The sequence below is a fragment of the Eretmochelys imbricata genome, chromosome 1 (assembly GCF_965152235.1).
Source record: "Eretmochelys imbricata isolate rEreImb1 chromosome 1, rEreImb1.hap1, whole genome shotgun sequence".
NCBI classification, from domain to species: domain Eukaryota; kingdom Metazoa; phylum Chordata; order Testudines; family Cheloniidae; genus Eretmochelys; species Eretmochelys imbricata.
This window is the reverse complement of record NC_135572.1, coordinates 133,731,723-133,751,926: the sequence shown is the minus strand read 5'-3', so window position 1 is coordinate 133,751,926 and position 20,204 is coordinate 133,731,723. Positions and strand designations below refer to the sequence as shown.

Genomic DNA, 20,204 nt, shown 5'->3' with positions numbered 1-20,204 from the left:
AGCTGTTTCCAAGAATGAAATTAGAGAAAGGTATGTTCTTGTGCCTATGTTAAAAATGTCTTACAGCTGTGTGTCTGATAACCTCTAGGGCCTCCACACTTTAGAGGAACATGAAATTTGGCAGGGATGTTGCTCTGGTGTCAGGGCTGTGCTTTTTACTGACCCTATGAAAATTCATCCAGGTTTGGCAGATTTATCAGCCTCTGAATATCTCCGTTCACACACGTTCAGCAGAGACTTGTTAGTATTTGGCAGCTAAATTATCTAAAGATTCTGTCCGCACTGAGCATGCTCTACCTCAGGGAATCAAGGGCAGAGCAGGACTTACTACTTTTTCCACAGGACCCAGCCAGCATCTGTGTGCTTCAGAGACATTAACTATTTTATTTATCTTCACAACATCCTTGTGAGCTAAGGTAGAATTACTATTCCCAATTTTACAGATGGCAAACTAAGGCACAGAAACATCAACATCCCAAGAGTACACTAATTTTAGGTGCCCAATCTAAGATGCTTATGGCCTGATTTTTCTGAAAACGTAGCATCTTATATCCCTATTTGTTCAGAACAGCTCCCACAGACTTCAGTGAGTGCTCAGCACTTCTGCAAATTAGACTCCAGGGGTGTCAAATTGAGTACCCAGAAAATGAGGAAGACACAGCCACCTTTGAAAAGATGGGTTTAAGTGACCTGCCCAGCATCACATAGGAACGCTGTGGCAGAGACAGGGATAAAAAAGTGATCCGGGTAACTATAGGCCTATTAGTTTGACATCTTTAGTATGCAAGGTCTTGGAAAAAATTTTGAAGGAGAAGGTAGTTAAGGACATTGAAGTCAATGGTAAATGGGACAAAATACAACATGGTTTTACAAAAGGTAGATTGTACCAAACCAACCTGATCTCCTTCTTTGAGAAAGTAACAGATTTTTTAGACAAAGGAAACGCAGTGGATCTAATTTACCTAGATTTCAGTAAGGCGTTTCATACCGTGGTTTTAAGATTAAACTCAATAAGTTTATGGAGGAGATGGTATGATGGGATAACATGGTTTTGGTAATTAAATATTCATGGTAAATAGGCCTAATGGCCTGTGATGGGATATTAGATGGGGTGGGATCTGAGTTACCCAGGAAAGAATTTTCTGTAGTATCTGGCTGGTGAATCTTGCCCATATGCTCAGGGTTTAGCTGATCGCCATATTTGGGGTCGGGAAGGAATTTGCCTCCAGGGCAGATTGGAAGAGGCCCTTGAGGTTTTTCGCCTTCCTCTGTAGCATGGGGCACGGGTCACTTGCTGGAGGATTTGCTGCTCCTTGAAGTCTTTAAACCACGATTTGAGGACTTTAATAGCTCAGACATAGGTGAGAGGTTTTTCGCAGGAGTGGGTGGGTGAGATTCTGTGGCCTGCGTTGTGCAGGAGGTCAGACTAGATGATCAGAATGGTCCCTTCTGACCTAAATGTCTATGAATCTATGAATCTATGAATCCAGTTCTCCAGGGTGGCACTCAACTGCCAAAATCTCAATCCTCCTACAATCCCTGCACACTCCTTTTAATGTCTGAAACAAATGAGATAGGGTCCTACAGACAATAGTCTCCTTTACTACACAACCCTGATTCATCCCCAGAACATATCCCTCCTGTGCATAAAACAAGACAGGGATCCCGAGGGGAAAAAATAGTACTCCGCTAGGTAATTCAAGACCATTATCATAATTAGGTTTGTCAGAATTAAATTTTTATGTACTTTTGACAGACAATATCAATGATTATTTTTAAACTTTTTTTTCAGTTTTTATCAATTTAAATTTTCATGGTTGCAGGAAGTTACGGGGGAGATAGATAATTATTTAATAACAAGGATCAGGGGGTAGCCGTATCAGTCTGTATCCACAAAAACAACAAGGACTCCGGTGGCACCTTAAAGACTAACAGATTTATTTGGGCATGAGCTTTCGTGGGCTAGAACCCACTTCATCGGATGTATCCAAAAGCTCATGCCCAAATGAATCTGTTAGTCTTTAAGGTGCCACCGGAGTCCTTGTTGTTTTTATTTAATAACAGTAGATGCTGAGATTCAAAAAGTTAAAACTTTGCAACCCTTAAAACATAAATTGCCATCATCCCATGGCAAAATAGATTACGTAAACATTCTTAAATCAAACTATAGTTCTCAAACATTTTTCTTACTTCGCTTATCTGTGAATTTGTATTTTCATCAATAGAAATATATTTTTGTTGGTTTGTGTGTACATGGTGAAGTTAACATTTATTGACATTTGACAATAAAAATAAAATCCTTCCAAGCCTACTCATACTGCAGACATACACTGTGTGTGTGGGAGAATGGGAGAACCTTAATTCTGGCATTTCCCAACTTCTGGGTGCTTGAGTTTGCAACCTTAACATTCTTTTGATGTCATTATTTAACCACCACGATGATGATTGCTTCATGATGATTATTTGAGGAGGCAGGTTTTGATACAAAGCACATTTAATTGCTGTAGAAGCAACAGAGCTGTTCATTGCCTTAGTAATGCGGGCCTGAAGTCATGGACGGCAACGTCCAACACAGGCTACTGAAACAAGTGGTCTTAAAGACTCACTTAAGCTACTGACAAACCAAATGTTAAAAAGGAAGAGCACAAGAAGAACTATTATTTTGAAGATAAAAAACCCTGTTCTCAATAAGCCACAGCCACAGAATAGGGGGACACACAAAACAACCAGGATACTACCAGAAATACAAGAGCAGCGTATTGTTGTTACACTATAACCCATACCCCATCTAAGGTATCTTGTGTTTTCCACAGCCAAGCCAAACGTCCATTAGCTAGTGTATTACTAAAGAGCTAAGAGGCAGATAATGTTATCTGTGCCGGCAATCAAAATGGATCCCACAGCAATTCTGTATTTCATGCGACAGAAAAATGTCACTCCACGCTTCACAATCCTTACATAATCATTACTGTTTATCAGTATGATATATGGGAATGATTATTTCTAGTCAGCCTGCTTCATTAGAATCTCTCATCTGTGCCCCACTTACATACCAAAGTGAATAAAAATTGTTTCTGACCCCATATATTTTTATTTTAACAAATGTCACCTCTCTGCACACAGAAATAAGAGCATAGATTTCTTTCCAACAGATCCAATCTCATTCTGCAAGAAGCAATTGAACATATGTTGGCAGATAAGAATATAGGCCAGTCAATCATGGTCAACTGTAAACAGAACAAAGCACATTTCTAAAGAAAAATCAAATTTGATTATAATTACATTTCTAGTAATACCAAGGGAGTGGGAGAGACACTAGGCTCCTTTCCTTTATTAGGAAAAAAAAATCCCTCCCTCCTTCCTACTATTATGCACATTAAATCAATAATAAAATAAATGTTTATGGCCAATCTTTTGCTTGCTTTTTCAATTTCACATCTTTCTTCATATACAGTCAGCGGCATGCATCGATTCAAAATGACTACCTCCCACAGGAGTAAGCCAGTTAATATGTACTGTACTGAATCACTGAATTGAATTTCAGCAGAAAATCCTAACAATGTAAAAACACCCATTGTGTTATATAAATGGCAACCACTGCAGGAACAAAAGAAACATTACTTAACACTGCCTGCAAGGAAATCTCATTCACGGAAAAAAGGCTGGATACAAAATCACTTGGAATCTGTCCTTTTTAATAAAAGTTATCTGGAAAAAAAATTCTAGAACTAAAAATCAAGACATAGTAAGTTGAAATGTGCCCAGTTTTTAAATATCAGCAGCTAGGCAGCACTCAGTGTCAGAATAGATTAGACAGAAAAAGGCAACAGAGTTAATTATAACTAGTTCACCTGAGCTTCTCAAACAAGGACTGAAGTGAACCCCTTGGAGCTCATCTCTAAAGGATTCACAGATACCTGTTTTCATCAATTAGCATACACACCCACGCTGCATTATCATATTTTCACTCAGAGCTGGCTGTTCACTCACCGCTTTCTTCCAATAGTCAACATCCAGTTCCAAGTTCCAAGCTCATACCTGCTGATTTGGAAAGGTTCTTCATCTGAACCTGTGCTCACAATAACAATTTTGCCAAGAAACCAGAAATATAAAACCTATCTTACAAAATACAGCTGTGAAGAACACTGAGGCTGGAAGTCACGTAGTGAGGATAACAGCACTGCAGACTTCAGCCCAGAAAACAAACATTTTTGAAAGGCACTGCCTTCTAATTCCAGTGTGCATTATGCCAATTGTGAAAACAAAAGCTGCTAAAAACAGCCCGTGCACAAGCACGCACACCCCCCCACCCCCACCACACAGACCATCTAGCTGGAATTTTTTTCCCCTAAACCTCAGGGACTAGAACAAACATACACACTTAAAAAAAAAAGACAAAAAAAAAGACAATTCTATATCATGCACTGCCTCACTTGTAATTTGTAGCTGTAGCTACTGCAGACAGGGATGGGCAAACACAGCTTGTGGTTAAAGACTTGGAGAACAAAAGAAATACTGTATGAATGACTACTGCAAAGATCAGTTAAGAACCAACAGACGATAACTGAAGTTCATGCACACATTTATTATTCTAGCACTTTAAAACTAAATACAGGGAAACCTTACCAGGATTTATAGACGTTTGCCTCTATTCACTGCATTCATGAGCTTTTGCATCCTTGCAAATACCCCAGCCTGTTTCAAAGACATACAGAACTGATTCTGTCTCAACCTCTGTATCTAATTTACTGTAATACAGAGGATTTTCAAAGCCATGCCTCACAACAGCTGGCTTGTTTTTGCCTGCTTCTATATGACTGACAAGTTCATACAAGCTCTGTCAACTTTAACCTTGATGACTGAAGGCTTGGTTTGTATTATATGTTACATCACCAAAAATGTCTGACTTCAAGAAGAAAAGTTCACAGCCTTTAAAGCTTAATTGTTTTTTGTTTTTGTTAAAAAGGCTTTTAATGTCTCATTTTGTATTTCAATGAAGAAAATTATATCCTTATTTCAGCAACAATAAGTTTTAAATATTCAGATATAAACTAATTAATTAAATCAATCAATCACATGGCTTACCTTCTCAATCACATTTAAATGACTATGTAAATTAATTAGGCATATAATAATAAGTATCTTCATTAAAAGCCCTTCAGCCTGGAAAAAGTGTAAGTATACATATACTTATAGAGATGATTGTGCATAGATAGAACTAAATGACACACACACGCACGCGCGCTAAACCTCCTTCACCCCCTAAACTCCTATGACCTGATGATATCATGGCTATCACAAAAGTGAAGCGTGAGTTGCCTATAGTGTGGGCAAAAGCATGCATTATATCCTTCCACACAGTTTCTCTGGGTTATGTTTTATATATGTAAAGACTATCACAATATTTTAAAAGGAAAATGCTCTTAATAAAATCACATACCAAATATCCCTGCACTAGCCATTTGATACCCTTACCCGAGCATTCTGATACCTCAGTGATAGGCAACTTAGAAATAGCAGACAGATTAAATGAGAAAAGGAGTACTTGTGGCACCTTAGAGACTAACCAAATTTTTTTGAGCATGAGCTTTCGTGAGCTACAGCTCACTTCATCGGATGCAGCTCACGAAAGCTCATGCTCAAATAAATTGGTTAGTCTCTAAGGTGCCACAAGGACTCCTGTTCTTTTTGCGAATACAGACTAACACGGCTGCTACTCTGAAACCTGAGATTAAATGAGAGCTATTCTGCATGTTTATTTTTATAAGATTCAGTTTCGTAAAGAAACAGGAAATAAATCTGAATTTATTGTTGACTTTTATAGCCCCAAAACTTTCAGTTTCAATTCAAGTACACAATGCCCATCATTAGGAGATTTTGACATCAGGCACAAATCACTCAATCCTTACTTATGACAGGTTTCAGAGTAGCAGCCGTGTTAGTCTGTATTCGCAAAAAGACAAGGAGTCCTTGTGGCACCTTAGAGACTAACCAATTTATTTGAGCATAAGCTTTCGTGAGCTACAGCTCACTTCATCGAATGCATCCGATGCTCAAATAAATTGTTCAAATATTATGCTCAAATAAATTGGTTAGTCTCTAAAGTGCCACAAGGACTCCTTGTCTTTTTGCGAATCCTTACGTAGTTTGCATAAAGCAGTTTAATTGGTTAATAGGCTGTAAGAGATCTGGTTGTCTCACAGTCAACATCTGAGATCATGACTGTGATAGATGACTGTTTAAGAGTTTCTTATATCTCAGATTTACTGGCATAGTAGTCTCTTCTTTCCTCCCCATCACACTACAGGCTGATATAAACCACAATACATGTTGCTAAGGGCCCACATAATGAAAGTCCGAAACATTCTGTGGCAGGGGTGGCCAAACTTACTGGCCCTCCGAGCCGCATACGACAATCTTCAGAAGTTTGAGAGCTGGGGCACATCTGCCGGGGGCCAGAACTCAGGGCTTCAGCCCCACGGGAGGCGCCTGATGGGGCTCCAGGCTTCAACCCTACTCCTGCTGAAGCTCTGAGAACCCCTCTCCCCACTGGGCTGAAGCCCCTACTGCACCAGCCTGTTGCAAGGCAGAGGTCCTGAGTTCCCTCCCTCCCCCGGTCCGGTAGCTGGAAAATGGGGGAGGCCTTGGGAGGGCTCTGTGAGTTGCACTTTAATGGTAAAAGAGCCACAGTTTGGCGAGCCCTGTTCTATGGGATAGCTCATAGCATGGCAGCATAGTAAGAGTGGATAGCTGAATCTCCGCTTTATTTAGTGTACTCGGAACACATGAACTGCCATACCAGAACAGACAAATAGACCAGCTAGTTTGATATCCCCTCTTCAGTGGTGGCTTATACCAGATAATTCAGAAGAGAGAACAAATCCCTACAGTGTCCATTTACTTTAACTGGAGCTGGGTCAGGCCTGAAATGCCGATACTATATTTAACACCTCTTAAATGTCAAAAAGCAACCAACAACAAAAAGCTGTAACCTTGATCTAACACTGCCTCAAGTTTTGTAATATGTAGTTTTTTGTAGACAATGTAATAACAAACTGAGGGGCAGATACATGCAAAATGTTCTCAGAATTTAAATAAAAATCTAGGACCATGACCCTCTCAGTGGTAGGTGGTAGAATTGTGTCAATTAGAGAATAAACTATTACATGTATGCTTTTCTTTTGATGCAGGCTGAGTTGTGCGGAGGGCGCACGCATACACACACCCCAACACACTCACTCTCTCTAGGTCCAATTTTTAAAAGACAACCTTTTTATGTCAGGACTCCGTAGGTACAAGTAACACCCCTTGAATATCAAGGGCTAGGCCTGTTTAAAACATACAGTAACCTCTACGGGGATGTTAAAAGAGTAGCAAGTATTTGCTCACATCAGACTGCGAACAAAGAAGAGGGAGGCCAGTTCTGAAAAAAATAAGACTCTGCATTATGTACACAGACAGCTATGAAACACACACACTACCATTATCTATTGCTTGCTGAATTTTGGAAAGTCATTTCAATGGTAATTTTATATAGGAAACTAATATCCTAAAATAAATATGCACACATTGCATTATCTTTGCTTTGCACGTCAGTAGTATCTAGAGTTGCCACCCGTGAAAGTTTTACCTGGACAGTTGGTTTTTTACTGCAAAGTCCGGTCAAAAAGAGGACCTTGCAACCCTAAATGGCATCCAAACCAGAATTCCAGTTACTGTGGGAAGGCGCTGGATCATTAATCCATGCCAGCCCCTGCTCGGCTGGGGCTGCCTCCTACCTGCAGGCAGGCTCCTTGAGACGATCCAAGTAACAGGGGGAGGAGGGAAGAGAAGCAAGTGACGGGGGCGGGGCCTTGGGGGGAAGAGGCAGACTGGGGGGTCGGTCGGGCCTTGAGGGAAAAGGCAAAGTGGGGGCGGGGCTTTGGGGGGAAGGCAGAGCAGGAGTGGGGCATTGAGGGGGATGGGAGGAGCAGACGGTAGGGCCTTGAGGTTCGGTTACCAGCTATTAGAAAGTGCCAACCCTACTACTTTCATTTCAAATATGTTTCAGTCCTAGAAGTTCAGAACTGGTTTTGGAATTCTGACAATTCTTGGAATTGTCCCCAATGTGTGTGGGAGTGGGAGTTTGAATGTTTGCAATTCATAGCAGTAGTGCTACTTGAATGAGTAGTTGTAAGTGTATCTAGAAGTGCTCAATTGCTCGCTGTTCCCATAAACATAAAACAGAGCACTGAATACTAGAATTCAGACACTTTCTAGTTTTTCCAGAGATGGTACTAAGCAACTTAACTAAGTATAACAATTCATTATAGCCCAAATAAAAAATGAAGCCAAACCCATAAAGTGGTTGAAAGTTTCTTCGTGGATTATAAACATCTTCATGCAAACAACATAAAATAATTGTTTCCATTCTGGGCTAAAAATGCACAATACATAATAAAACGGACGAAGGAAAAACACGCAAACTGACTGACTAGTCAGCCATCCAAGCCCTGTAATTTCACTTTAAAGATTATGGGGGGAAAATGTATAATCTGTTATTATAATACTTCATTACTTTTCATGTAAGATTCAATACGAGAGATTAGATTCACAAATAATTCAGCATTCATGACAATATACACAGTATCTGTAATAAGCACAAAATATACACAAAATTATTTTAAACAGCAAATCACTTATTACTCACAAAATAATCAAGGGAGTCTCAAATAACTGGCTATAATTTTTCTGTCACAGAATGTAGACTGCAACCTACAGAATATTTCAGCCCCATACATTAATCTCATGAAATTACTTTTTGGCAGAAAACTCAGGTCATCAGAGGTTTAAGCCATTTAAAGATTAAGGGTTTGATCCTGCAGCTATGAATCCAATGGCAAAGATCCCCATTTGGTGTGGATGATGCAGGATCAGGCTCATAAGTAGTGTAATTTTATATAAGTAGCAAAAAAAAAAATGATTAAACATGCCAGCAAGCAAATATTTTCTTCATGGGCTACTTGGTTAATGTTCTAAAACTAAGTACAGATTAGCCAGATTAAACAAATTATTATTTACAAATTGCTAGTTTTGGAAAAAGTATTAAATCAAATTTCTTTAGAGCAACTCCACAGAACATAGGTTTAATTGAGATTACGATGAATGAGACAAGTTCCCTTACCACTTAGGCCTTTCACTATAGTAGTGACATTTTTTAAATTTTTTTTTTATAGTTTCTGCATAATAACCATTCATTATCATTCAGAGACCATAAATGGCATGAAAATTAAACAGTCTATAAAAGACATATATGCCCTCTACATAGTTTAAATGGCCTTGGCTTCAGACAAAGAGCTGAGGGAAAGACCATGAAAGAGACCACTTTCCTAAACCTTTTCCTACAATGTGGTGCAATGGTCAAATAATTGAGCTGCAACAGCATGTGAAAACAGTGTACTGCTTTAAAACAAAGAAGTTATTACAGCTGGTGCCCAGTCATGTGATTTACATGGATTCTATGTTATAAAACGAGGATTGTGTTACACAGACACTGTTAAAATGCTGGCGTAGGTGTATTATTCAGATGCTTTTGTTACTAGAGTTCCACAATGCTAGATGGAAAACATCTTAGTTATATAGAGATGCTGTCTGCCTACACAGTCATCTCTAGCCCAGGCTCATGCTCATGCTCTCTCTCTCTCTCCCTCTCTCTCACACACACACATTCCATTTTAAAAGCTACTGCACAGTAAATACAAAGAGCTACTCAGAATCAAAACAACAGAGCAGATCACTTAAACCAACAGAACCATCAATCTTCATAATATAAAGTTTATAAGGTGGGAAAATAATGAACACATATTATACATTGTACAAATCAGTTGCTGATCATATGGGAGATGCATAGCTATACTCATATTGTATGTGCATTTGCTATATTAAGAAATTATCTCCCATTGAGACATTCTACCACTTAAAGATTCTAAGTACTTATAATGAGGAAAATCAGTGGATACTTTTTTAAAAAAAAAAAACCTTCCATATATGCTTTTGTTCTTAATTTACAGTTAAAAAACAGGATACAAAAGCGGTTGTTGACTAAATTATTTTAGACACAGTATGCTCTTGTCTGAAATTTGGTTGCCAAGTGCAATTTAGCAGCTGTAGTTTCAATTATTTATCGCAATAGCACCCAGAGGCCCCAAATCAGGATCAGGTCCCAACTGTGCTAGGGATTCAAGGGTTTTAATTACACTGTGTCAAAACAGATTATTTAAGATAGATGGAAAGCCGCTTGGAAGAATTATACCGTTTTTCTCCTATTAATTCACTTAACAATTAAAAGTGGTGAGTGGAAAATCACATTCGAGAGCCCTTTATCTGTTTTCCATTCAGTAATTTTATCTTTACAGAAAACTGACTTACTATATTACTATATTCCAGCAATCTACAGTAGTTGCCACGTGTATCCCTGACACACTCATTTAGGAAAATCAAACACTTTCTTTTCTTTAAAAGCATTTAATTGATCAATATTAAGATTGGATCTCTTTCTACACCCTCATAATAAGACTCTGTTGGGACTGAAGAAAATACAATAAAGTGGACAGTACGTAATTTCTTTAAAAGATCTACCTCACAGTCAGAAATCTTAGCTCCAAGAACTGTTATAGCGTACATGAGGGGGGAAAAAAAAAAAAGACATAGCACAATATTCAAAATGAGTTTACCTCAACTTCTATTTTGGGTAGCAAAAGACCAGCTCATTCGCATATCGTAGTCCTCAATAAAACTTTCAGCCTTGGAGACAGAAAAAAAAGCATACCCACCTTAGAGTGCAATTCTGCTCATCGGTGTTAGTTTTGGAGGAAATACATTCCCCATCTTCCCCTGAATCCTCGGTTTGCCTCCTTACTTCAACTGTGACTTTCTGCAAAGGGTTTATAACATAGTAAGACACCAAGTCATCAAGTTTCAGTCTCCTGAAAATATATTATGGAACCTCTTATTTGTGGGTTCGCTCTGCTTGAACATACATAAAGTCAATAATGTAACATGTCTTATGGTGGTTTGGCTTCAAGGGTTGTATGGTATGCCACGTGACATCTTCTGTGGCACTACGAACCTCGCTGTGCTCATGTTACTAATTTATCTCACTGGTCTAGAAGGAAACACTTAAATATAATATTTATAAACCTTAGCAACTTCTATTTGCCAAAACCAAAGTATTGTAAAAAAAACTTAACGTAGCCTTGTTAGCATTTGAATACAGGCAAGCATTTGAGGACTTCTGAACTTCTTTCTGTGTGTTTCTGTTTCTCAACAAAACACTTAACATTGACCTTCCAGAATTTTATTACCTCAGTATCTTCAAACAACCACACCCAAAGTCTAACACTGTATTAGAAACGCTGAACTCATGGGAAATACAGTTGCACTGGGTACTCAAACCAACTAAATTATACATGTGAAGTATGTAAAATACCTTTAATTTTTTTTAAATCTAATAGATTTTGTTATATACATCTACAGTGCACCCAGCACTGTATTGTCCAAGTGATTAAACAGTGGGTTTTGGGTTGTTTTTTTTTTGTTGGAGGGGCTGGGGATGGGCATTAGGTTTGTTTTGCTTTGTGCCATTCCAAGTAGCCTCCGCTGAACTTGATACTAACAAAATCAATGCATGTATGGTATATATTACAGGACAATTTTTATTGCTGGATGGGCAATAAAAGAGGAATAATTCAGCAATTCCTGCCTCTTCAGAATAAAATTTCTGCTTTTGAAAAACAGTCACTTGTAAGTGACAGCCCAGAAGATTATTTATACAAGTAACTCCTCCCCCGTCACTCCAAAAGTCCTAGTGAAGACTTTTGTTTAAATTAAACCAAACTATAGATCAGGTGAGTTTTTTCTAAGGGATCTCTCATCTTGTATGAAACTACTTTTAAATTTTGACTCCTGGATTTTTCTTTTTTTAAAACGGGGCAAAGGGAGTTGAAGCGCAGGAAATGAGAGAAAAAGGGAAAAGGTGGAGGAATGTTATAAATATGGGATACCCTGTTTTATTTTTAACTCGAGCCCAATATTTTGTATTTGCAGAGGAGGCAGTTCAGCTCAAATTGACGATACCCTCCCCCTGACTAGGATCCATTACACATGAGGCAATCTTACGGCAGCTTTAATATGCCTTTAAAATAACTATATTACAAGGGTCAGTCTTTCAGTTTCTCTCCCCCGCCAACTGTCCCCTCACTCACACTGCACAGTTAAAAATTAACTTGCTTTTTGCTTGTGAGCTGAGCAGACTTTCGGCATCTCTCTGAGGATCAGATTTCTTTTAATCACTCATGCAAAACAGAAGGGCCACCTATTTTTTCTTTAAGTCGTATTAACCTTTATTACATCCTTGGATTTTCAAACATAACCATTAAGGTGAGATAGCGAGTGCTTCAGTATCTGGTTAATGGACCAAGAGAGTTTAAGAGAAAGAGGAGAACTAGTAGCGCACCAATCAAGTCACTTTCCTGGGGGGTGATTGCATACTGTTCCTCCTTGCAGTGCCTTTTCCATCTTAGAGTTCTAAGGGGCCAGAAGACATCTGAACTGGGGAAGGGGGCTAGGAAAGCAGAGCAACTGTGTCATGCTGGGTGAGGGTTTATTGCCATCAGCCTCCCCTTACCCCTATTGTAAAGTATGAGATACAGTTAGGCTCGGCAGAATTCAATTCTTTAAATAATTTTGATAGATAATATTGATGTTTATTTTTAACCATTTTTTTTCTATTTTTATCTATTTAAATTTTAATAGTTGAAGGAAATTATGGGGGTGTCAAGCAATAATTGGGATCAAATAATTATTATTTAAGGATAATAGATGTTGAGATTCAAAAAGCAAAAGGTTTTTAACCATTAAAACACAAATTGTCAACATCAAATGTCAAAATATACAAAACAAATAACTTTAAATCAAAGTTCTCAAGCAGCATTTTTCTTACTTTGCCTATAAAATTTCCATGGTCATTGATGGAAATATCCTTTTTGTTGGTTTACGTGTATCTGGTGAAATTGACGTTTACATATATTTACTGATAAAAATCGAATCCGTCTGCCAATATATTCTAACATCACAATCAAACGAACCAGTTTATTTTCTCTTCAATCATGCCAGTGACAACACAAAAGTGACTGAACTGTTTAGCTCAGTGTACTTTGTTCCATGCTGAACTACTAATGCTACACTCATGTAAAGCCTTTTTGTGTGAGCTACCTGTAATAATACAATTAACAATACTTTGCTTGTGTTCTTTGACCATACTTGAACACTTACACACACAATTTATTTTTCTTTCCCCTCTGTCACATTCTAAGGTAAGAGGAGATTACGAAAGCCCCATACCTGTTTGTAGAAATCAGTAGAAGGAGACGACCTGGATCTCTCATGTGTGTATTGGGGTTTCTCATGCTGCTCATGGCTTGCATCAAGGATGTTATCAGCTGAATGGTACTTTCCTGAACTCCTTGGCTCTAGAAGTGTCCTCTGCTCTTTCCAGGATGCCTGATATTCTGCAAACGTTCCCAACCTCTGAGACTGTTCAGTTTTCACCACTTTGTCAGCAGACTTGTGAGTAGGGTAATGGACATTATCTTTTTCAGGCTGTGTACTTTCAATTCCAAAAGAGGCTGCCCGAGCCCTTCTGTCATACCACGACTCCTCACCCTCATGTCCATGAGCTTTTTTATCAGGCCTTTCAGGCAGACTGTAGGGAGTTTGTTTCTGTGCAGACTTATGATATGTGGGCTTACTCGTTTCTTCAAAGAACTTCCACTTATCTGCAAAAGAGCCCAGGGCTTCTTCAGATGTATTTGGACGGCGGTGGAGACGGCAGTCATCTTCTGATACCCCTACTTCATTCATCTTCTCTGGTTCAGAGTAAGACTTCAGTTTTTGTTCTGCTGTGAACCTCTTCCTAGCTCCAATGCGGGAAATATGATGAGTGCCACTCCCTGATGAGTTTGGTTTAGCCTGCATAGCCTCAAGAAAACCTGACATATCTTCAGAAACCCAAGCCAACAAGGAAGAGTTGCAATTATTTGTCTTCCGTTCTGGTGACCTGGGGAGATAATCAGCAGGGCTAGGTTCCAAGTCCCGCCGTTTGAAGGAAGTAGCCCTCAGGACCCTGGCCTGGGCCTCCTTCAAGTGATCCGTGTAGGAGCTGGTAAAAGAGCTCTCTGAAGCTGTGTTTAAGTTCTCCACTGAATCTGGTTTCCAGTTTTCAGTGTCCTCTTCTGTTTCGCTTGACCCCATTAAGGTAGCGGTGCTTTTGCTTTTCTGCAGCTTTGCTCGCCTCATTTGGATCTCGTTTCTCAGGGTTGTTGCAAAGCGATCACTTCTGCGTGCCTGCTTAGCCGTATGAGTATCAAATGGGAGCTGTCTATCCATTCCAGTTTCCAGGCAGTTGTCAGACTGTTTTTTCCCTTCCTGAGCTAAAGAGTGCAAAATTGGGGTCTTCTGAGCAGAAATCTTACTACTCTCTTCTGGTCGCCACCTGATATCTTTCTGGGCAGCTCTGTGTTCACTGATAGGGACACAGCTCTTTGTACACTCCTGCTGATTGTAGCTATTGCCATTTTCCTCGAAACTACCATCAAAGTTTTTCTTTTGGCCAGGTTTTTCAGTGAAACTTGTTTTAGGATCTTCCACTACAGAAGACTTAACATCCCCTCCACTGTCCATTGCATAGTGACCACTCTTCTCACGCTCTTCTAGCAAAGGCTCGACAGGTTGTTGCGGTAAATAGTATTTTGGTTTTTGGACCATCGTGACTATGGCAGGATTTTCATGTGGTCCAGGGGAACCATCAGCTCCTATTCCAGGTTTCCAACATTCATCCTTGAGCTGTAGTGGCCGTGAGCTTCCCTGGGCAGGCTGTTTTGCTGTGACACAATAATAACGACTCTGTCCAGTGTTGTCCACCTTCTGTTCAGCAGCACCGTTATTAGCAGAAGCTTTGAGCATTCTGGCTTGGTTTGGACTATAGCAAAGAAAGTGGTTGGCAGGTAGCTCTTTATTGCCACTGTAAGAGGAAATATGTCGCTGCTCTTTAGGCGAAGTCGAAGCTCTTGCATGGTGAAAGAAAGTGCTTTCATCACTGTACTGGCGCTGGTGGTGGTAACCGTAAGCAGGCTGTGCAAACCGAACATCAGTGCTGGACAAAGAGGACTGCAGTCTGTTAGCATTTCCTGAATTATTATTGTACCTATCACCAGCAGAGGACAAATTGTAGTCCAGACTAACATCAGATTTATAATTGGAATTATTGATCCTCTTTCCGTCTGTGCTCCTGTCACTAGCCCTAACAGGCCTTCTTGGTTGTTCTGCAGTTTCTGAGCTCCAGTCCCTCCTGTGCTGAGATTGGTTCAGAACTGTAAAGTGCTGGGTGCTGGCACCCTCTGAGTACACTGAACCGTGGGCCTTCTCGTGGCCTTTGGTAATAGCAAAGCTGTCACTTCGGAGAGGTGGAGGTGGTGGTGGCGGGGAGGATGATTTTTTATCAGGAACATGCCAGATAGGTCCAAAACTTGATCTTCCAGAGCCAAAGAGCTTGGAATCGGGCTGTTCCTCCAATCTAGGACTCTTGCTAGTCTCATATTGAATGGGAAGTGGCAAGTATCCAGGCTTGTCCTCCAGTCCACTGTTATCATTCACTAACTGGCCAGTCTTGCTGTTTCTGTGCTTTGCAGTGTCCCAGTGGCCTACTTTATACAGCATGTTGTCCGTTGAAGCAGCATCCACGTTGGACAGAGTGTGATCAGGGGTACTCGAACTAGTGGAGAAAGAGCCATAGGCAGAATCCCGCTTGCTTTGGTTCCCTACATGATCAACGCTATTGTTGGACTTTGCAGAGGAAAGCCTTCCATACTGGGATGTTTGGAGAGTGTGGTCCCAGCTGTCCATACTTCCCAGGGAACTGAATCGCTCAGACGTGCGATGCAGATTTGACTGATCCCATGAGTTTGACAGGTCATGAGAGGAGGAGCTATAACAGAAGAACATACAATACCATCAGCAGTAAGTCAATATAACTACAACAATGAAGCTGATTTTACATGGGGGGTTGGTACTATCCATACACACGGCAATTATCAGAGAGAGACATGAGCACACGTCTTCTAGTGGTTTGAGCAGGCGGAATCAAGGCTTCATCCTTCCTCCACCATTAACATAGTGACTGAACTTCAGCAGCTGCGTCTCAAGTTTATCTTCCTGCACAACAGGAATAATGAAGTGTAAGTAAGCCTACTTCTCCTGGAATCACTCCTTCTCCTTGTGTAAGATCATGTTGACATTCAAAGAAAAGTCTGATCTCCCTCCCTTCATCCCCATCTCTTAATACCAAATCCAAAGTTTCCAATTTACTTTCTATCTCCAATACCACCACCAATCCCATTCCCTCCCTACTAAACTCTTGCCCTCTCCTTCTTTCTTACCCTTGCCCATTTCCTTTACAAAACCTCGCCCTTAATCCCACCTGCTTCTCCAAACACTGCCCCACCCTTCACTTCCAAACCACAATGTGCTGCTTGCAACCACGGCCACAAATCCCTCTATTACGGCTCTCACCCGTCTGTGCTCTCTCCCTTTCACCATTAAGGTTTCAGCTACCATCACTTGCTAATAACTTACAAATCTATCACACCACTTCACTCCCTCCATCCCATCCTGCAACTCAGCACAGCTCTGCAACATCTCTTCCCAGGAGCTCTGGTATCAACTTCTGCTTAACATGGCCAACACTCAACTCCTGGCCTTTCCTCCCTCAGAAATTCTCCCCACTCCTTGTCACTAGTAACACAACCACCATCCTCCCAGTCACTCAGGCCTTCAGCACTGCCCTCTCTCTCTTGCTCATTTAGACTGCCCCCAAATTTTGCTGCTTCTTCCTTTATAACATTGCTTTTTGCCCATAGTTAGCCTGGCTACTGTTATCGCCTCTTCTCTGGCTGCCTGACACCCACCTCTGGTCCATACAAAACACAGCAATTAAGGCCATCATCCTTGCCCACTGCTCTAACCACATCACTCCCTCTTTGACCCCTGATATTAGCTCTCCCTGCTTCCTCACACTAAATTCAAGCTTTTTCCATGGCATTCAAGGCCCTTCACAACTTTGCCCATCCCTACCTTTCCACTCACCATTTATCACACTGCTTCCCACGCCGCTACCACTCAGCCAACGAGGCTGGCATCATTGACACAGTTGGGCCAATCTTTGTGCCTTCTTCCACATGGGTCACCCCCTCTGAATTAATCAGTAAGGTCATTACCCTGTCCTCTTTTAAACTGCTTCCCAACACAAGCTTCTGCCACAATATTGAGAAGAAATAAGCCAATCTAGGATGGCTGTTTTGAGGATCAGGTAAGGATAACTGACAGTTAAGCCATGCTAACTTTTTAAATAGCAAATTTTAAATTATATAAACAAACTGTATATATTTGATCGTATCCATCTCTCCCATTGTGATCCATTGATCACTTTTCTTGAGATTGTCAGGAACTACATATATGTATTGTGATGGGGCGAGGCCAGACGGCTATAGAAAAGTAGTGGGAGATAGACATATTAAATCCGGGCTAAACAAATCCCTGGTACCAGGATAAGTGAAATGGCAGGTGCTCCAGGTCAATTAAGACACCTGGGGCCAATTAGAACTTTCCAGAAGGCAGGGAGAATGCTAGGTTGATTGGGACACCTGAAGCCAATCAGGGGCTGGCTGAAACTGGTTTAAAAGCCTCCCAGTTAGTCAGGTGGGTGTGCATGTCAGGAGCTGTGGGAGGAAGTTGCACTGTTGGAGAGGCTGAGTAGTACACACCATATCAGGCACAAGGAAGGAGGCCCTGAAGTAAGGGTGAAGTGGAGCTTGAGGAAGTGAGGGCTGCTGTGGGGGAAGTAGCCCAGGGAATTGTACATGTCATGTTTCTAAAAGGTCAGCTACCATAGCAGATACTATTAGCGTCCCTGGGCTGGAGCCCGGAGTAGAGGGTGGGCCTGGGCTCTCCCCCCACCCCACCTGTGTCCCCTGATTAATCACTGGGACTGGGAGAAAACAAAGACTTTGTAAGGAAGGATAACTTCTCCTCACCTCCCTTGCTGGCTTATGATGAAAATGGCTCAGTAGACTGTGACCCTTGTCTCCAGAGAAAGAAGGGTTATGTGGAGGGTCACAGTGAGACTCTGAGGCTAGTGAAATCCGCCAGGAAATGCGGGATCCATGGAGGCAAGGACAGAGCTCTATCACAGTATGTACAAGACCCAGCACAGTGCAGCCCCAATCCTGGTTGGATGCTATTGTAATACAAATATTAAATAATAGCAACTGTGGTAGAAAATTGGTCTGAAATCAACAAGATGAAATTCAATAAAGACAAGCACAAAGTATTATTCTTAGGAAAGAAAAATCAAATGTAGAGCTACAAAACAGGGAATAACTGGCTAGGCAGTAAAACTGTTCAAAAGGATCTGGGGGTTACAACAGATCATAAACTGAATATGAGTCAACAATGTGATTCAGGTATGAAAAAGGCTAATATCACTCTGGGGTGTATTAACAGAAATGTCATATGTACGAGACATGAGGTAACTGTCCTGCTCGACTCAGCACTGGTGAGGTGTGAGCTGAAGTACTGTGTCAAATTCTGGGTGCCACGCTTTAGGAAAGATGTGAACAAATTGGAGAGATTCCAGAAGAGAGCAACAGAAATGACAAAAGTTTTAGAAAACCTGACCTATAAGGAAAGGATTAAAAAACTGGGCATGTTTAGTTGTGAGGAAAGAAGACTGAGGGGGGAACCTGATAACAGTCTTCATATATGTTAAGGGCTGTTGTAAAGAGGACAGTGATCAATTGTTCTCCATGTCCACTGAAGGTAGGATAAGAAGTAATGGGTAAGGGAGATTTAGCTTAGGTATTGGGAAAAACCTTCCCAACTATAAGGGTAGTTAAACTCTGTAATGGGCTTCTAAGCGAGGTTGTGGAATCCCCATCATTGGAGGTTTTTAAGAACAGGTTGCACAAACACCGGTCAAGGATGATCTAGGGCTGGACTTGATGACCTTTCAAGGTCCCTCCAAGCCCTACATTTCTATGGTTCTATGTATTATGAAGCTTATCAAGCACGTTGAGATTCTTGGATGAAAGGCACTACAGCAGTTCAGAAGGGAGAGCAATTATACCTACACACCTACATAGCAGAGTGAAATTAACCAGACTCCAGCCAAATTCAGCAGTGCTCCTCAGAATCCCATGAGCAGCAGAGAAACTGTCAAAAACCATGCCAAATTTGTAGAAATGCTTAGGAAAGCTAAGAGCAGCAGCAAAGGCAGGCACTTAAGTTATATACAGAGTAGGATGACCTAAGAAATGGAGAATAGGATAAAGTAGCAGAGGCCACTATCTTCCCTGCCTCTTCTCACAAGGCGGGAGAGTAGAGGAGGTATCCAGTAGTGGAGATCCAGCCTACTTTTCAACAACAATAAAGCTGTGAATGAGGAGCAGAAGACCACCCCATCTCTTGAAGAAGCTGAGCAGCATGAGGGAAGGGGAGAGAAAGAAGGCTCCTTTTTCCTTCCAGTATCTAGAGAGGCAGAGCATCAAACTTATCAGACAATGCTAGTCAAAGACTGGTACAAAAGAAACTGATTTCTCACACAGGCACTGCACCCTGGTAGAAATTCCAGCATTGTTCCACTTCTCTATAACTACTATATAAAGTGTCCATCAAACTTTCTGTAACACACACACACAGTGGAAGCTAATAATGAAATTATATATACGCTTAATAGTCATTCTTGTATAGTTTAGATACGACAGAATTCCTTTCTCTGTCAAGAAGTTGAAATGAAAATGAAACCCCTTTCTAGCACGGCAGTCTACATAGCAGTTGCTACAATGGCAAAAGAAAAATTGCCTTTGAACTTTTTTCATTTCACTCAATATGGTCAGAGGCATAAAATTAAGACACAGTGTTTAATTATACAACCAGGATGATGAGGACGCAAACAGCTTATGTAAAACACACAAAGATATAAACTATATTGCTTTTTCTTTGCAAAATATATTTGTAATGATAGGGCACACTAACATATGGCTTTATATGGTGACTTTCATATTCTAAGTGTTCAAAACATTTAACAAATTAATTAGAGAGATCTTGATAGTAGT

The 20,204-nt window shown here is 40.6% G+C and overlaps 1 protein-coding gene across 1 annotated transcript in view; it reads right to left on the bottom strand.

Moving 5' to 3' along the window:
* SHROOM2 (shroom family member 2) overlaps positions 1-20,204 on the bottom strand; it is a 184,564-nt gene that overhangs the window by 43,095 nt on the left and 121,265 nt on the right. The window contains exons 5-6 of the mRNA XM_077807159.1: positions 13,381-16,021; positions 10,812-10,912 (exon numbers count right to left, since the gene is read on the bottom strand). Coding sequence (XP_077663285.1) covers positions 10,812-10,912; positions 13,381-16,021 — 2,742 coding nt within the window. The remainder of the gene's footprint in view (positions 1-10,811; positions 10,913-13,380; positions 16,022-20,204) is intronic.